This window comes from Dendrobates tinctorius, unplaced genomic scaffold (assembly GCF_039654945.1).
Source record: "Dendrobates tinctorius isolate UK_male_01 unplaced genomic scaffold, ASM3965494v1 ptg000203l, whole genome shotgun sequence".
Lineage (NCBI taxonomy): Eukaryota > Metazoa > Chordata > Amphibia > Anura > Dendrobatidae > Dendrobates > Dendrobates tinctorius.
The window spans coordinates 27075591-27095437 of record NW_027361870.1 but is presented as its reverse complement, the minus strand read 5'-3'; the positions used below and the strand labels follow the sequence as shown (position 1 = coordinate 27095437).

General features: G+C 41.7%; 1 protein-coding gene across 2 annotated transcripts in view; it reads left to right on the top strand.

The window, feature by feature from the left end:
- Nucleotides 1-19847, top strand: part of SPTBN1 (spectrin beta, non-erythrocytic 1) — a 247019-nt gene that overhangs the window by 175666 nt on the left and 51506 nt on the right. For both annotated transcript variants that reach the window (XM_073553919.1, XM_073553920.1), the window contains 10 exons: nucleotides 2189-2304; nucleotides 5248-5360; nucleotides 7200-7387; nucleotides 12811-12928; nucleotides 13569-13727; nucleotides 15778-16080; nucleotides 16160-16313; nucleotides 17454-18324; nucleotides 18406-18543; nucleotides 18627-19383. In XM_073553919.1, the coding sequence (XP_073410020.1) occupies nucleotides 2189-2304; nucleotides 5248-5360; nucleotides 7200-7387; nucleotides 12811-12928; nucleotides 13569-13727; nucleotides 15778-16080; nucleotides 16160-16313; nucleotides 17454-18324; nucleotides 18406-18543; nucleotides 18627-19383 (2917 nt within the window). The remainder of the gene's footprint in view (nucleotides 1-2188; nucleotides 2305-5247; nucleotides 5361-7199; nucleotides 7388-12810; nucleotides 12929-13568; nucleotides 13728-15777; nucleotides 16081-16159; nucleotides 16314-17453; nucleotides 18325-18405; nucleotides 18544-18626; nucleotides 19384-19847) is intronic.

The window sequence follows — 19847 nt, the reverse complement described above, 5'->3', positions numbered from 1 at the left end:
TATTGCATAGATAGATACAAGATAAGTCGGCAATTCATGTGCCTTGTACTGTAAAATCAATGCAGGAGCCGACAGGATAGAATAGATGGATTACATACAGTGAATACAAATAGAATAGGTAGATATATAGATGTCTATGGCAAATACAATTAGTACAGTGTGTGTGCAGATTACTGTACATGTATTTAATAAAAAAATTTTCTGAAAAAAATGGTGTAGGCTTCCGCGCAATTTTCATAACCAGCAGAGGGAAAGCCGAAGGCTGGGGGCCGATGTTTATAGCCTGGGAAAGGGTTAATACCCATGGAGCTTCCCAGGCAATTAATATCAGCTCACAACTGTATACTTAGCCTTTACTGGCTATTAAAATGGGGGACTCTAAAAAAAGACACAGGGTACAACTATAATTAATAACCAGCAAAGGCCATGCAGACAGCTGCGGGCTGAATATTAATAGCCTAGGAAGGGGCCATGGATATTGGCCCCCCAACAAGCTAAAGACATGTTGCAAGTAGGGTGATAGTTGGGGGGGGGGGGGGAGTTGATGTCACCTTTGTATTGTCAGGTGACATCAAGCCCCGAGGTTAGTTATGGAGAGCCGTCCATAAGGCGCCCACATTACTATCCCCATAGTCACATTGTAAAAAAACACAGGCACCCAGAAAGAAGTCCTTTAATTGAAGAAAGACAGACTTCTTTAATATTCTTAATTAAACCATACTTACAACCTCGCTCATTCCCCTGATGCCCTCAACTGCAGAAGAGTTTAAAAAAAAAAAAAAAATATTCCTCACCTTTCCACAGAGATGCTTTTGATCCATTTGTCCCACGACGGGTCTAGCTCTGCTACATCTAGATGGCAGGTTGCATGATGTGACCATGCAGCCTGTCATCCAGCAGAGACACCGAGTAGAGTGTGCTCAGTATCTGCCTGTGAACTGCTATTCCCTGTCTGAGGGCACCGTGAGCGTGAGAGAGTTCTCCGGCTCGTGTTGCCATCTGACATCCTGCGAGTTTATGGCCAATTAACTCAGTTCACCTTTCTGCCGTCAGCGCGGGTGCCGTGGGAACATTTCCCACGACGCTCGCACCGATGTCACATAGATGAAGCGAGTTATATTACACTGCTTATTAATATCACAAATTTAGGACTGTATAAATACCCTTGTTGGGTAAATGTCCCCCTGATTGAGGAACGTGACTCCACGAGGCACCACTATGGGGGCCATTGAAGACTCCACTACACGAGTTCGTCCTCATCAGTTCTCGGCCGATCTCCACGAGCTTCAACAACAAAATCTGAGGAGGTTGTGTAAAATAGACTCTCCATTAGCTACACAAAATTGACATGATAAATGTATGTAAATTTATAGCCGTCCAGTGCTGAACAACGTGCAGGAATGTATAACTCAGTGAGGTGTGCCCCATATTTATATAGGGTTATTGGCTCCATTTACTATGAAAACAGACATTTAGGGAGAAATGACAGGCATTACAGTAAAATGAATGATTCACATTTGTGGAATCGTTAGTAGTAATTGTAAATGGATCAGGGAAGTGCGAAGTTCATTAATGTGGCAAACTGGGAGTTGTGGTCTACGCAGTCAGAGCAAAGAGGAATTTTCCTAATTAGTTCCTCCAGTCAGTATATCTGTAGGCTGTTCAGCCAGGGTTAAAGGCCTTTAGAGACAGACGTTCATTATGTGCCAGGAAATATCTGTTATCCCGCTATTCAGTACGCCATTCATTCTTGTTATTTATCTCCAATAAGTCGTCATTTTGCCACCATGGTCTTTATAATTTAAACCACTTGTTCAGGGTCCAAGGAAAACAGTCTAGATTAGAATCTGATTGTCAGGAAGTCGGTCTGTAATTAAATTTATACTCTGAAATAAGTGGTCTTTCCTTGTATTAGTAAAGGGCATGGATATTGTGGCATTGTATTTTTTATTCTTTGTAAGCATCGCCATTCAGTTTGCGGTCTAAGATTCAGTTCAGTTTTCTAGAAATCCCATTATCCATTCCATGAGAACAAGAATAATATACAAATTCTATGTTGATGTGTCCTGGTCAGGCCTAGGCCGCTGGGCTTGGCTCTGTGTGACGGTGTCATTGTATGTTTTATCTTCTTTCTACATTTATTGTTGTGACTTGTCTTCATGAAAGTCATGAACTGTTCTCATCCCAGGCCGGATCTGATTGATTTTGACAAGTTGAAGAAGTCCAATGCACACTACAATCTTCAGAATGCCTTCAATCTTGCAGAGCAGCACCTCGGGCTCACCAAGCTCCTGGACCCAGAAGGTGAGCAGCATAATATGTACAAGTTGGTTCTAAGAGAATTCATCACCACAAAGATCCCCTAAAATTACGGCATCTAGAAGGTGTCCTTACAAGTCCTAATGGAGGTCCCTGGTAAGTGAGTGCAGTTCTCACTGCTGGTTGTCTTCTGATTGCCTCCATGGCTACTTCCTACAAGAAAGATGCTTAGTAGTCCATAATGTCCCCTTGGTTTTATGTACACTGTCTTTTTCAGGCAGATTCAACATAGAAAAAAAAATGCTTCAAAGAACAAGCATAATGCACAGCAGCAAAAAACAAATTGCTGTGCACATGTTCTGTCCTTTTTTACCTCTCTTAACCACTTTAGGTTTCAAAAGCTGAGAATATGTTAAAAGTTGTAGTTTGTTTTCTCTTTGGGCGGCTTTATGTTCACTCTTGGAAGCCGCTGTCTATTTAAAGTTTCTTAAAATACCCTGAAAAAATGCCAACAAAGATGCTTTAGGAAAAACATGGTGTATCTTCGCCACGGAAAATCCGGTGAGTGCGCTGGCATACGAAAGACAGTGTGCAAATACCCTTCATGTGGCTTCGCACATCAGACCACAGGACCACAATGTATGGACTAGCCTGTGATCTCTTCACCTGCTCTCGACAGTATTGTAAATGCCTCTGAGGCTGGGACGTTTGGGTCAGGAGATCAGCAATCTTCATGCATCACGGTCTGTGCTTTTAAGGTGATGTGTGAGAACCCGCCTGCGAGGAAAGTCAAGTAACCTTTTTTTCTTCACAGTCTGAATATAAACTTCTAGTTACAGACTACAAAAATGAACTCTAGTTGAAGTTTGAACCTGCAGTCGTCCACTTCCCACCCCTCATGTGATAACCCATTGTACAGATAGTAGAAAGGGTCAAATGTAAGCGTAACCCAGCAGCCTGAGTACACATGGGTAGTCTGTATCCATAGGGAGTCGTAGGTCTGTGGAGGAGCTGTAAGCAAGAAACAATAGAATGTTTTTAAGGAGTACCTGTGATGTTGAAAATGCAGTCCAGTCTATGAGAGCATGTTGTGGAGCAGAAGAGCTGAGCAGATTGATATAGTTTTGTAGGAAAAGACTTACTATGACTTTAAAGTTTAAAAATATATTCATGCATGTTCTGCATTTGTGAGTCCAGGAGGCGGACCTGCTCTGTCATGGACAGCTATTTTTGTAGGCACACCTATAGAGGAAAGTCTTGACCCCTTTAACGACCGCCGATATGCCTTTTAACTGCGGCAATCAAGGGTACTTATTTCTCAGTGCTGTTTTTTAACCGCGCTGAAAAATAAGTGTATAGCACGCCCCCAGAGTCAGAATTTCTCAGTGCGGTTTCCCATTTAATTTCTCTCCTGATGTGATCGCACATCATAGGAAAGAGAATTGGGTCCTCCAATCCTCCCCCGGTACCTCCGGTGTCCCTGCATTCCTCCTTGAATTCGCCCTGCCGCCGTCATAATCTTCCCGGAAGAAAATGGCGGGCGTATGCGCAGTGCACCCGCCGAGATCTGCCATTTTTCTGTTGGGGTTGGGATTACGATTAGGGGTGTGTTGGAGTTAGAATTAGGGGGTTCCACTGTTTAGGTACATCAGGGGGTCTCCAAAGGTGTCATGGTGCCATCATTGATTACAGCCAATTCTGCGTTCAAAAAGTCAAACTGTGCTCCCTCACTTCTGAGCCCTGCCATGTGCCCAAACAGTGGCTTTCCCCCACATACGGGGGTGTTGGCGTACTCAGGAGAAATTGCACAACAAATTTTGTGGTCCATTTTCTCCTGATACACTTGTGAAAATAAAAACAAATTGGTTCCAAAGTAAAAAAACTTTGTGAAAAAAGTAAAATGATAATTTTTTTCCTTCCACATTGCTTTAGTTCTCGTGAAGCACCTGAAGGGTTAATAAACTTCTCGAATGTGGTTTTGCTTACCTTGTGGGCTGCAGTTTTTAGAATGGTGTCACTTTTAGGTATTTTCTGTTATATTGACCCCCTCCCCAAAGTCACTTTAAATGTGATGTGGTCCCTAAAAAAAATGGTTTTGTAAATTTTGTTGGAAAAATGAGAAATTGCTGATGAACTTCTAACCTTTAGAACGTCCTAAAAAAAAAAATTGTTAAAAAAAAATTGTTCCAAAATTGTGCTGTAGTAAAGTAGACATGTGGGAAATGTTATTTATTAACTATTTTGTGTGACACCACTCTAATTTAAGGGTACAAAAATGAAAAGTTTAAAAATTGCTAAATTTTCAAAATTTTCGCCAAATTTCCATTTTTTTTTTCCGTAAATAAACGCAAATCATATCGAAGAAATTTTACCACTAGCATGAAGTGCAATGTGTCGCGAAAGATCAATCTTAGAGTCAGTGGGATACGTTGACGCGTTCTAGAGCCATAACCTCATAAAGTGACAGTGGTCAGAATTGTAAAAATTGGCCTGGTCATTAACTACCAAATTGACTCGGTCACTAAGGGGTTAAATCACCCACTGGACACCGGACACCCAGAAGGAGCAGGAATAGAAATGTGATTTACAAAATATACTAATTTCCCCACAAAAATAAATATATATATATATATATATATATATATATATATATATATAATATATTCTCTATCCATTTTCTCAGTTCCTCCTTCTCTATAACGTGGAGAGCAAAGATTTAATTTTGTGTTAAATGTGACAGGTTTCAAGAATTCCAAAGCTGCTTTGATTAGTTTTTCCCATGGGTGCAGTGCAATACAGACAGGTTTACCCTATGGGAAATGTTTATATTAAAAGATTATTTCAATCCTAAAGAACAGACGCATATGTTTGTTCTTTATAGGCTAACTTGATGTAGACTTTACAAAATCTTTATAATGTAACCTTGTCGTCGAGACAAAATAAATAACTGGTTGAGGCCTTTTTGAACTTTTTATGCTTTTATTCTAGATATCAGTGTGGATCATCCTGATGAAAAATCCATCATCACTTATGTTGTTACATACTATCATTATTTCTCAAAAATGAAGGCTTTAGCCGTGGAAGGAAAACGTATTGGAAAAGTAAGTATTTAAAAGAAAAAGGTTGCATTATATTTGTTCATAAAGTCGTTTGTTGAGATGACCATAAAATACGTTGTCCAGGACTTTAACATTTATGGCCTGTCTGTAGGATAGGTCATCTTTGTTAATTGGTGGGAATGTGTCTCCCGTAGAGTTGAGCGACTTTGGTCGGATCGGGTTTCATGAAACAAAATTTGTTTCAGATGAAACTGGTCCGACTAGGGCAAAAAAAGTCGGAGTTTCGTCCGAAACCCGACCCCAATGCAAGTCAATGGGGAATAAAAGTCGGCATTGAGCGGATGACATTTATCCACTCAATGCCGACTTTTATTCCCCATTGACTTGCATTGGGGTCGGGTTTCGGACGAAACTCCGACTTTTTTTTGCCCTAGTTGGACCAGTTTCATCTGAAACAAATTTTGTTTCATGAAACCTGATCCGACCAAAGTCGCTCAACTCTAGTCTCCCGGCATCGACAACGATCTGCTGTTCCTGGTGTCGTTGGCAGCTGGTAAGTGCTCCGTTACGGAGCTACACAGTTACATCAACAGGATAGTAGCCGCCGTTGGGTACTGCACATCTGTCCCCTAGTGATTTGAATAGGGGGTGTATGTGCAGTTCTCATCCGTGCCCTCTATTCCGTTGATGGAATTGTGTAGCTCCGGCCGATACCGGGACCACCTCATTTGTGGGGGGTGGTGCAGGGTGTCACACCCTCACCGATCAGACATTGATGACCTAGCTTAAGGATAGGCTATCAATGTTAAAGTTCCAGTCAAACCCCTTTTTAAGAATACATTTAATCACTGTGAAATTGCCACAAAAGGTGACATTAGCAATATGGTAACCATTTTCTGTTAACTTCCTTGCTCATCCTCCCCGAATCATAAAATAGAGTTGGGCAAAAAGATATTTAGGAATCAGTCATTGGCTGCCGGACCAGAACACTGCATACCCCAGCGCATCTACTGATTGCTTTCCGGTCGTGTCACGTGTACTATGTTGCATTGATGACAGCGGGCCTACTATAGTGTCGATCTGGGACTACAGGCATGGCTGCTGGTACACAGCTCTACAAAATAGTCATGCAAGTCACAAGCCGTAAGGAGTCCTGATTCTATTTGATTTAGGCCATTTATATATGACAAGTAGAGTTGGAATTGACGGAAAATTGCAGATGTGAAGTCCAAACTTGTGGAAATCAAATGGCATTTTGGACAAAAGCCCCAACATGTAAACCTTTTTTCTTGGGGTGGGGGGGAGAATCCCGACATAATGGGCAGAGCATGTATACTTGCCCCTGCGTGGAATAATTAATGTAGCAAATGTTACAAAGTCTCCCCATTATTGGGACACTCCGAATTATATGATCAATGGTTTGTCCTATACGAAATATTAAAATGGTCAGATTTTTAGATGTCGCATCGATTGTATAATTCATGAATCCTAAATGGCCAAAGTATTCAGGTCTTTGAATCCCATCATTCCCAGTTTGTCACAGATGTCTTACTGTTACTATAACTTTCCTTGTTATTGCTGCCATGGCCATGTTGGCTTTTGTGCTCTTTATTCCAAACTGGAAAGACCAGTTTAGTTTCCTTGAGTGAGTCAAACTCTGTTATACTGTGTGTAAAATTCATCCAGTTTTTGTTTTAATAGCGATAGTTTCATATTTTATAAAAACTTTAGTAGTTTTGTTTTTTACTGCAAGTTCTATCAGTCAGCACACCTCATGTCATTGTCCTCTAGAAGAACTAACGGAAGGAATTCTTGCCTCCACCACAGATTAAGTCGTAAGGAGTTTGTGAAATGTTCTAAGAATTTTCTATGCATTTGCAGGTGCTAGACAATGCCATCGAAACCGAAAAGATGATTGAAAAGTATGAATCCCTAGCCTCCGACCTGCTTGAATGGATCGAGCAAACGATCATCATCCTGAACAACCGGAAATTCGCCAACTCGCTAGTCGGTGTTCAGCAGCAGCTTCAAGCTTTCAACACCTACCGTACAGTGGAGAAACCACCAAAGTAAGAAGAGAAAAATGCCTGCACTTAATAGGGGAGTGAATTTTTGGTTTTCTGATGTAAGGTCATGTCCCCACACAGTGTAAACAGTGGTTTGTTTTGTTTTTTTTCCAGTCAGAAAATTCCGCTTTTAACAGTTCAAGCAAATTAGATATGATTTGACGAAAGCTCGTGGGCCCCTGTGCATGTTTAAAAAAAAGTATTTGAACTGATTTTAAGTGCTGAATCCCAGAATTTTTGCACTGAAAAACGCATAAAACACCATTAAATGGCACGAAAACCACATAAAGTGAAATCCTGTAAAAAAAATTAAAAAAAAAAAAAGTATAATTAGAGCAGATTGCTGTTGCGTATATTGGTGCAGACACCGCTAGGAAGGAAAACAGCGTTTATGCGCTTCGGAATATGGCTTTAAGGGTTACTAAACTGCTATTTAGATGTTCAATTATTATTTTTTTACGTGCCAAATCTGTACGAGGAAAAAAAAAATCTTTGCATGCACTAGTTTCTTCCGTGTCTGACTCGCCTTTTAAAGTTCATAGGTGCGCATTATAAAGAAATCCGATACTATCGGGATCAGCCGTATAGCGTCTTGATTTTTACGTATTGCAATTCATTACTATATGAAACTGAATATGGTCTAGTAAGTTTTAACCCTTCACGACCTTTGACGCCACGTAGGCGTCATGAAAAGTCGTGCCAGAACGACCCATGACGCCTATGTGGCGTCATGACTTTAAAGCCCCCCTGCGGGTCGGGTGACCTAGGTCACTGAAAGGTCACCCGACCCGCAGATACAGGGGGCTTTGTTCTTCGCCACAGGGGGCGTGGCTTCGCCCCCACGTGGCTACGATCGCTCTGATTGGCTGTTAAAAGTGAAACAGCCAATCAGAGCGATAGTAATATTTCATCAATGAAAATTGATGAAATATTACAATCCAGCCATGGCCGATGCTGCTGTAGCATCGGACATGGCTGGAGACACCGATTCCACCCCCCCACCGGCGATCACCCCCCCCCCCCCCCGCAACTGAATGACAGCGGCGATCTGCCGCCGCTGTCATCATCTGCCCCCCTCCCATTCCCTCTGCTCCCCGCCAGCTTCTGATAACCCCCCACCCCCTCTCACCTCCCCCGGCACCTTCTAAGTCCCCCTGTCGCTCCCGGTGTCCGGCGGGTCCAGTTCATGGGCGCCGCCATTTTGGAAAGGGTTAGGGTTGGAATTAGGGTTAGGCTTGTGGTTAGGGATGTGTTGGGGTTAGGGTTGGAGTTAGAATTGAGGGGTTTCCACTGTTTAGGCACATCAGGGGGTCTCCAAACGCGACATGGTGCAACCATTGATTCCAGCCAATTTTGCGTTCAAAAAGTCAAACGGTGCACCCTCCCTTCCAAGCCCTGACATGTGCCCAAACAGTGGTTTACCCCAACATATGGGGTATCAGCGTACTCAGGAAAAATTGCACAAAAACTTTTGGGGACTAATTTCTCGTGTTACCCTTGGGAAAATAAAAAATTGGGGGCTAAAAAATTGTTTTTGTGGAAAAAAAATGATTTTTTCATTTTCACGTCTCTGCATTATAAACTTCTGTGAAGCACTTGGGGGTTCAAAGTGCTCACAACACATCTTACATACGTTCCTTGGAAGGTCTAGTTTCCAAAATGGGGTCACTTGTGGGGGGTTTCCACTGTTTAGGCACATCAGGGGCTCTGCAAACGTAATGACGACCGCAGACTATTCCATCAAAGTCTGCATTTCAAAACGTCACTACTTCCATTCCGAGCCCTGACGTGTGCCCAAACAATGGTTCCCCCCCACATATGGGGTACCAGCGTACTCAGGACAAACTGGACAACAACTTTTGGGGTCCAATTTCTCCTGTTACCCTTGTGAAAATAAAAAATTGCGAGCTAAAAAATCATTTTTTGAGGAAAAAAAATTTTTTTTTATTTTCATGGCTCTGCGTTATAATCTTCTGTGAAGCACTTGGGGGTTCAGTGTGCTCCCTACACATCTAGGCAAGTTCCTTATGGGGTCTAGTTTCCAAAATGGGGTCACTTGTGGGGGGTTTCCACAGTTTAGGTACATCAAGGGCTCTGCAAATGTAACATGATGCCCGCAGACCATGCCATCAAAGTCAGGACAAACTGTACAACAACTTTTGGGGTCCAATTCATCCTGTTACTCTTGTGAAAAAAAATTGCGGGCTAAAAATCTTTTTTTTTTTTTTTTTGAGGAAAAAAAAATGATTTTTTATTTTCACGGCTCTGCATTATAAACTTCTGTGAAGCACTTGGGGGTTCAAGGTGCTCACCACACATCTAGATAAGTTCCTTGGGGGGTATAGTTTCCAAAATGAGGTCACATGCGGGGGTTTCTACTGTTTAGGCACACAGGGGCTCTGCAAATGTAACATGACACCCTCAGACCATGCCATCAAAGTCAGCATTTCAAAATGTCACTACCTCCCTGCTGAGCCCCGACGTGTGCCCAAACAGTGGTTCCCCCCCCACATATGGGGTACCAGTGTACTCAGGACTAACTGTACAACAACTTTTGGGGTCCAATTTATCCTGGTACCCCTGTGAAAATAAAAAATTGCGGACTAAAAATATTTTTTTTAAGAAAAAAAAATATTTTTTATTTTCACGGCTCTACGTTATAAACTTCTGTGAAGCACCTGGGGGTTCAAAGTGCTCACTATGCATCTAGATAAGTTCCTTAGGGGGTCTAGTTTCCATAATGTGGTCATTTGTGGGGGAGCTCCAAAGTTTAGGCACACAGGGGCTCTCCAAACACGACATGGTGTCCGCTAACGATTGGAGCTAATTTTCATTTCAAAAAGTCAAATGGCACTCCTTCCCTTCTGAGCCCTGCCGTGCGCCCAAACAGTGGTTCCCCCCCACATATGGGGTACCAGCGTACTCAGGACAAACTGGACAACAACTTTTGGGGTCCAATTTCTCCTGTTACCCTTGTGAAAATAAAAAATAGCATGCTAAAAAATCATTTTTGAGGAAAAAAAAATGATTTTTTATTTTCACTGCTCTACGTTATAAACTTTTGTGAAGCACTTGGGAGTTCAAAGTGCTCCCTACACATCTAGATAAGTTCCTTAAGGGGTCTAGTTTCCAAAATGGTGTCACTTGTGGGGGAGCTCCAATGTTTAGGCACACAGGGGCTCTCCAAACGCGACATGGTGTCCGATAACGATTGGAGCGAATTTTCCATTCAAAAAGTCAAATGGTGCTCCTTCACTTACGGACCCTGCCGTGCGCCCAAACAGTGGATTATGACCACATATGAGGTATCGGTGTACTCAGGAGAAATTGTCCAACAAATTTTAGGATCCATTTTATCCTGTTGCCCACGTGAAAATGAAAAAACTGAGGCTAAAAGATAATTTTTGTGAAAAAAAGTACTTTTTTTTTTTTTACGGATCAATTTGTGAAGCACTTGGAGGTTCAAAGTGAACACTATGCATCGAGATAAGTTTCTTGGGGGGTCTAGTTTCCAAAATGGGGTCACTTGTGGGGAAGCTCCAGTGCTTAGGCGCACAGCGACTCTCCAAGCGCGACATGGCAAGCGCTAAATATTCCAGCATATTTTCCATTCAAAAAGTCAAATGTGCTCCTTCCCTTCCGAGCCCTGCCGTGCGCCCAAACAGTGGTTTATGACCACATATGAGGTATCGGTGTACTCAGAAGAAATTGCCCAACAAATTTTAGGATCCATTTTATCCTGTAGCCCGTGTGAAAATGAAAAAAATTAATGATAAAAGAAAATTTGTGGTGCAAAAAATAAAATGTCCATTTTTTCCTTCCACGTTGCTTTAGTTCCTGTGAAGCACCTGAAGGGTTAATAATCTCCTAGAATGTAGTTTTGAGTAGCTTGAGGGGTGCAGTTTTTAGAATGGTGTCACTTTTGGGTATTTTCTGCCATATAGACCCCTCAAAGTGACTTCAAATGTGAGGTGGTCCCTAAAAAAAATGGTTTTGTAAATATTGTTGTAAAATGAGAAATCGCTGGTCAACTTTTAACCCTTATAACTTCCTAACAAAAAAAAAATTGTTTCCAAAATTGTGCTGATGTAAAGTAGACATGTGGGAAATGTTATTTATTAACTATTTTGTGTCACATCACTCTCTGGTTTAGCAGAATAAAAATTCAAAATTTGAAAATTGCAAAATTTTCACAATTTTCGCCAAATTTCTGTTTTTTTCACAAATAAACGCAAAAATTATCGACCTAAGTTTACCACTAACATGAAGCCCAATATGTCATGAAAAAACAATCTCAGAATCGCTAAGATGCGTTGAAGCGTTCCAGAGTTATTACCTCATAAAGGGACACTGGTCAGAATTGCAAAAAATGGCCAGGTCATTAAGGTCAAAATAGGCTGGGTCATGAAGGGGTTAATAACTGCTGATGCGGAAAGTCTGAGGCCATACATATACATATAATTTGACCTGAAAATCACTTTTTTTTTGTTTTGTTTGTGTGGAGTAAAATCGGACAATTTTTTTTATACTCCTGTGTGAATTTAGGCTTAGAGCAAGTCTAGACGTGGAGGATTAGCTGCAGTTTTCAAATCTGAAACATGCCGAAATGCCACAGATTATCACCACGGGTTTCACTCCTTCAGTGTACACAGGTTGAAATCCACAGTAAATCAATCTGATATGTGAGAGCGGCGTCTGGACTTTGCTGTCATACGGCGGTTTTCCAGGACAAAGACCTGGGGATTTAGGTGGAGATTTTAAAAGCTATGATGAGACAAAGCCTTAGCATAACTATTATTTTACATTTTTATTTCATAAAAATAAAATAAGCAATTTTGTAATGTGTCTTCTCAGAGAAATTTGCGTTTTTCACCTTCTGGGCTCATCTTTCAATGTTATTTCATGGGTATAATCTATTTTCGGGGAAGACAGTTTTTCCCATTACTAAGGTAGGAGATTACAGTTGGTGCTTCTAAAGTTCTATGGAGAAGAGGGAGAAGCTAGACGCCGACAGAGGCACTTTGCTGCAAGTTCTCCTAAAAATGCTATGGTTCTCCATAGAATGTTATGAGCACCAACTGGCGTCTTGGTAGTAGGAAAATCTGAATTCTCCCTGAGAATTTTGAGAAAGGTCAGTTCAGAAGTAGAGAGGTGAATCAGATTTCTTGAAGATATATTACATAGATTCATATTGTCACATAAAGTATTGATTTATGAAAAAAATTAAAATGACTGTTGCGCTATAAATCTGTCATTTTTGACTTCTCGATCACAATAAAGGAGTAGACTGCTACAATGCTATAAGGATATGCAAGGAAATTGCCGAGTGCAGATAATAAATGGCAGAGTTTGACTTTAGAAGATTTGTATGGTAAATTAGTTGTGTATTTTCTCACCGTCGTTTGTTTTTCCCTTGGTTTTTGTAGATTTACAGAGAAAGGTAACTTGGAAGTGCTGCTCTTTACCATTCAGAGTAAAATGAGGGCTAACAACCAGAAAGTGTACATGCCAAGAGAGGGCAAGCTCATCTCCGATATCAACAAGGTGAGAACAGCCACAGTGTGCGGATCCGTATACACTGGGAGAGTGATAGAACTGCGGCAGATGTACATCACAATAATGTGGAAGTGTCTGTACGGTAACGGTCTGCCATAGCAATTGATCAGGTCACTGTTCTTATTTTGTAACACGTAGTAAGTAATGTTTCAGTCTCATATATTCTTTATCGTTCTGATGCTTATCCAATACCGTATGATGGGTGCTATGAGCCAGTGTTTAGGAGGAGAACGTCTGTGCTCTCTACCAGCTCCTGCTGATTCAGTGCTTTTACATGTTGAATGAGAACAACCGTCCATTTTTTGAGCCGCAGTTGGGTACAGGGGTGTAAGACATTTTGTACGAAGTTGGGTCAGAGCTTGTGCCGATCTCGGTTTAGTTGCTACAAAGGCTCTTGTTGTCCCATTACTTCGTATATTACAGTAAATGGCCTGACAAAAGATTCACATCCCTAATTCCTGGTCTTGTCAACATCTGTGCCGAGTTTCAGTGAATGGTCCTCTGTTTCTTAGACTTGGCATCACTGCCTTGAGAAGTGTCCCTTTTGGAGATAAGTTTTCTGATCTCAGTGTAAAAAAGCGCTCTTCTTTTTTTTTTCTTTCTTTTTTTTTTTATTCAATTTGCCCAGGCCTGGGAAAGACTGGAAAAAGCCGAACATGAGCGAGAACTGGCACTGCGAAACGAGCTGATTCGGCAGGAGAAACTGGAACAACTTGCACGCAGGTTTGATCGCAAGGCAGCTATGAGAGAGACCTGGCTGAGTGAGAACCAGCGCCTGGTGTCTCAGGTATGGGGTCCTGCAGAGATGACAAACCTGCAGGAAAGGTCGGATACTTGACTAATAAATATGTGATCTCAGTAAGGTAACTTTTGAGCTACTTAGTAGCTATTGCTGTATAATTCCCTATTATTCAGCGTCTATATAGAAACCTCAGATGGTCGGCTTTTATGTTGTCCAATTTTTATTTTTTTTTTTGTTTTGTTTTCAATAGTGACGTTCAGTTGGACCAGAAAAGTCTTTCAGAGTACTTGCTGTTTCTTGCTGCAGTAGTCGACTTGTTAACTTCCACTGACTTGAATATATCTGCAGTCATTGACCCTTTAAATAAATATAAAAGGAGTATCATTTTATGTAAAAAAAAAAAAAAAAAAAAAAATCACTTGTTATGAGTTGTAGTGATGAGCAGACGTACTCAGATAAGTGGCTTCGGCGTGCTTGAAAAATATTCTAGAGTCCCTGCGGCTGCATGTCTCGTGGCTGTTTGACAGCTGCAACACATGCAGGGATTTGTTGTGTTTAATCCCCGCATGTATTGTCGCTGTCTGACAGCCTTGAGACTTGCAGCCGCAGGGACGCCAGACATATTTTTCAAGCACGCAGAAGCCACTTGGTAAGCACCTGAGCAAAAGGGAGTCTCGGCAGAAACTGTTCAAATGAAGCACAGGCGCTCTGTGCACCCCTGGCATGCCCAAACAGTTCGGTGCACCGTTCCACCAATTAGCTCTGCCTTTCTCTGGCTTCTGTAAAGCCAGAGCTGTCAATGAAGGAAAAAAAGTATTGAGATAGATGGCAAACAGGTACTTGGGAAGGTGCACTATATGGTTTGGCCACGATAAGGGTGCACCAAGGGTCTGTGCTTGGTTTGATCAGTCAGTTTGTGCTGACAGACTCCCTTTTAATCCAGGTACATTTGTTTTTTTGGTGCTTTTGTTTTCATAATGGATGTACAATTTGGCTCCATTGTTTACAGACATTAACTTTTGAGTTTTAGGCTGCGTTCACACGTTGTGATTTTTTTCGCGTTTCCGCGGCGGTTTTTAACGCGCGTTTTTGCCGCGGAAACGCAAAAAAAGCATTCCTATGGGATTCCGCAATGCTGTGCTAATGCTGCGGATTTTCCCGCGGCAGAATTGCATTGCGGAAAAATACGCAGCATGCTCATTAATTTTGCGGAATCGCGGGTAATACCGCCCACATAGGAATGTATTGTTCTGCTTACTTTCTGCATGTGGCTGTGCCCACCATGCGAAAAGTAAGCAGAATATTTGCGGATGGTACCCAGGGGGTGGAGGAGAGGAAACTCTCCTCCAGGCTGTGGGTACCATATCCCTGTAAAAAATAGAATAAAAAATCGGGTTATATTCACCTTCTGGCGTCCCGTGCAGCCTTCCCGGGCCTCAGCGATGCTCCCGTTCCCAGTAATACCTTGCGAGACCTTTGACGTCGCGGTCTCGCGATACTGTAGCGGTCCCTATTCCTCGTGAGATCGCTACAGTTTCGCGAGACCGCGACGTCATCAAAGGTCTCGCAAGGCATTACTGGAAACGGGAGCATGGCTGAGGCCTGGGAAGGCTGCGCGGGACGCCGGAAGGTGAATATAACCCAATTTTTTTTTTATTTTTTTATTTTTAACATTAGATCTTTTTACTACTGATGCAGCATAGGCAGCCTCAATAGTAAAAACTTGGTCACACTCGTCAAACTCTGTTTGACGAGTGTGACCAACGTGTCAATCAGTTCTCCAAGCTATGCTACAGATCGCTTGGAAAACGCTAGTGTTCTGCAAGCTGATTACGCTTGCAAATCGCTAGTTTTTCCGTAGGAAAATCGCGGAAATTTAAAATGCGATTTTCCCGCGGAATGGAATTCCAGAATACCCGCGGAAGTTACCACGGGAATTCCACAACGTGTGCACATAGCCTCAAAGTAATAGTTGCAGGAAATAGTTTCATTTCAGTTTCATTTAATTTTTAATAAATTATCTCAAAGCCTACCCCTGCTTTTTACACCAGTAATACATCTCACTTTTAAGAATAAATATTTCTTCTTGTTCCAGGATAACTTTGGCTTTGACCTACCTGCTGTGGAAGCCGCCACCAAAAAACATGAAGCCATTGAGACCGATATAGCAGCCTATGAAGAGCGAGTGCAGGCTGTGGTGGCCGTGGCACGAGAACTGGAAGCCGAAAACTATCACGACATAAAACGCATCACTGCTCGTAAAGATAATGTCATCCGGCTTTGGGAATATCTCTTGGAGCTGCTGCGTGCAAGGCGGCAGCGCCTGGAAATGAACCTTGGATTGCAGAAGGTTTTCCAGGAGATGCTCTACATTATGGACTGGATGGATGAGATGAAGGTTGGTTGTCTTTCTTCTGTACTTTATTCTGCAATGCAATGTTTAGCCTATGTTTGCTGACAGTCTTCTTCCTTTGCAGGTGTTACTATTATCTCAGGATTATGGAAAACATTTGTTGGGGGTTGAGGACTTGTTACAGAAACATGCATTGGTAGAAGCAGATATTGCCATTCAGGCTGAGAGGGTGCGAGGTGTTAATGCGTCTGCCCAGAGATTTGCCACCGGAGGAGAAGGTAAAAGATGGGCTGGTGTCTAATGTGGTGGGGGATAGTCTTTGGTGGAACTTGTTTAGTGGGGCTGTATTGTAAGAAATTGATCAGATATTTATTATATTTTTTTTAAAATGTATCCACATGAAAATATCCTGAAACATTGCAGTTTCACACTGACCACTAAATTGGTACAAAATCCTGATATTTTCTGCAGCTCTTTTATAAGCTTTGCTGTGTATGCCGTGACAGATAATCGGAGTCATCTCATCATCATTGTTATTATTAGAGGGTGTGCATGTTAATAACAGCGATGTTGTAGATACGATAGTGTGTATAAACACCAGTAAGGCCTCATTCAGACTCCAGTGTTTTTAATTTTGCACATGTGAAAAAGTCTTTTGTTTTAACAGCTGTTTTTGGGCAGTGTCTTTTTTTTTTTTTTTTTTTTTTTTTCACCATCAGTGTGGCATCAGCAAGTTGCAGCCTGGATGTTATCAATGTGCTGTCCATTTTTTTTCACTGACCCATTAACTTCAGTGGACGACTTGGATCCACAAATTGAATCAAAAACTGTCTCTTTTTTTTTTATGTCTAAATGAGCGGCCTAAGTATCGTTATACACACTGATCTCTGTGTCTCCCTCATCCGTTCTGCAAAAATCTGAGTATTTTCCTGTCAATTAGTTCTGATGCCATAAACTGCACAACTGCATCCTGCTGTTCTGACTGTGTACATATAGGAAATGTGTTCTACCAATATAGCTGCCTCCAGGGAAGGTTTATAAATAAAAACAATAGTTGCAATGGTAATAATCAGTAACACATTATTTATCATCTATATGTTCAATATCATCTAATCAAATAAAATTAAAATTGAATGCATGATATCTCCCCTTTGATTGGTATCCATGTGACTGGCCTCATAGATTAGATATTTTTTATATAATTTAGATTTTTATTTGCTGAGAGTAAAGTTAGTAAATATGAATATCACAATATTCCCTGCCGATGCCTGTGTAATTAATTGCTGGATAATAGATCATTGGTTCATCTTGTCTCCACCTTACATTTTAAGAAAATATTTTTTGAGAGAACCTGTAGGGCTAAAGATGGACCATTGTAGAAAACACATTCAGCATATGCGGGTTTTTCTATTTTGTAGGTTATAAGCCCTGTGACCCACAAGTCATACGGGATCGTGTGGCTCACATGGAGTTTTGCTACCAAGAACTGTGTCAGCTGGCGGCTGAAAGACGAGCACGTTTGGAAGAATCGAGGCGTCTTTGGAAGTTTTTCTGGGAAATGGCAGAAGAGGAGGGATGGATAAGAGAGAAGGAGCAGATCTTGTCTTCTGATGACTATGGAAAGGATCTGACCAGTGTTGTTCGTTTGCTTTGCAAACATAAAGCATTTGAAGATGAGATGAGTGGACGGAGCGGTCACTTGCTGCAGACTATCAAGGAAGGTGAGGAGATGATTGCAGAGGAGCACTTTGGATCTGAGAAGATAAGAGAGAGAATAAAGGATATTCAGGAGCAGTGGACAAACCTTGAGCAGTTGTCTGCTATTCGCAAGAAACGTCTGGAAGAAACATCCAGTTTCCATCAGTTCCAAGCAGATGCTGATGACATTGATGCCTGGATGCTGGACATCTTAAGAATTGTATCTAGTAATGATGTTGGACATGATGAATACTCTACACAGACTTTAGTAAAGAAACACAAAGACGTAGCTGAGGAGATTGGAAGTTACAGATCAATCATTGAGGCTCTCCACGAGCAAGCAGCCGCCCTACCGGAGGAGCAGTTTGAGTCTTCGGAAGTACAAAGCAGGTTGTCTGGAATAGAGGAGAGATACAAGGAACTGGCTGAGCTATCAAGGCTTCGGAAACAGGCTCTTCAAGATGCCCTTACTCTGTATAAGATGTTTAGTGAAGCTGATGCTTGTGAACTCTGGATCGTTGAGAAGGAGCAGTGGCTGAACAATATGCAAATACCTGAGAAATTGGAGGATCTGGAGGTTATTCAACACAGGTAGCCATACTTTACTTGTTGTTTGAAGACAGGTTTTATGAGATGTATTTGATACTAAATAGTGATTTGTCATAATTTTAGATTTGAAAGCTTGGAACCAGAAATGAACAATCAAGCTTCTCGGGTGGCCGTAGTTAACCAGATTGCCCGTCAGCTGATCCACAGTGGACATCCAAGTGAGAAGGAAATCAAAGCACAGCAAGATAAGTTGAATACCAGGTATGTATCTAGACAGGCATCAGAAGCTTTCATTTCTAGCATTTTTACATGTTTACACTTTTTTTGTATTTTGTTTTCCTTAGATGGAGTCAGTTCAGAGAACTGGTGGATCGAACAAAAGATGCCCTAAGTTCAGCCCTTAGTATTCAGAATTACCATCTTGAATGCAATGAGACCAAGTCATGGATTAGGGAAAAGACCAAAGTCATTGAGTCCACTCAGGAGCTGGGTAATGACCTGGCTGGAGTTATGGCTCTCCAGAGGAAGTTAACAGGAATGGAACGTGATTTAGCAGCTATTGAAGCCAAACTTACCGATCTCCAGAAGGAAGCTGAGAAACTGGAAGCTGAGCACCCTGATCAAGCTCAAGCGATCATGACGAGACTTGCAGAGATTAATGACGTTTGGGAAGAGATGAAAACTACCTTGAAGAACCGAGAAGAGTCTCTTGGTGAAGCCAGCAAGCTCCAACAATTCTTGCGTGACTTGGATGACTTCCAGTCCTGGTTATCAAGGACCCAAACAGCCATTGCTTCCGAAGACATGCCAAACACCTTAGCAGAGGCAGAAAAGTTACTGACTCAGCATGAAAACATCAAGAATGAAATTAACAACTATGAGGAAGATTACCAGAAGATGAGAGACATGGGCGAAATGGTGACACAAGGACAGACAGATGCACAGTACATGTTCTTGCGCCAGCGTCTTCAGGCTCTAGACACTGGCTGGAACGAGCTTCACAAAATGTGGGAAAACAGACAGAATCTCCTAAGCCAGTCTCATGCCTACCAACTCTTCTTAAGAGATACCAAGCAAGCAGAAGCTTTCCTTAATAATCAGGTGTGTTGAGACATTGCATTTGTGTTGTAATTTCTTGTAATGACTGATCCTATGAGGCCTTTAAGGATACCCATATACGGTACATAACGGTAGTGATTTACTGCAAATTGAGATGATTTTTACATGGGAAACGCCTGCTTATAAAGTGCTTCTATTCTAAAAACCACATTTGGGGGATGTGAATTCACAGACAAGCCATGTAGCACCCTAGGTGTCCCGACCTAATTCTCAGAGGCCTGAAAAAAGTTGTTGCTACAAAATGTCTCAATTTTGAAAGCGGCAAATATAGCCAGGCTTCATTCAAGTGAATGTTATACCAGAGGACTGCTATTTCTGTAAGAAAACAGGCATATTTTTCTAATCTCGTAACTACTCTGCCTCTAGCAGGGTCATGTCTGCTATACATGGATTAGTTCTGATTACTCGATTGATTCATTTGAACTCAACATCAATACGTTGCATAT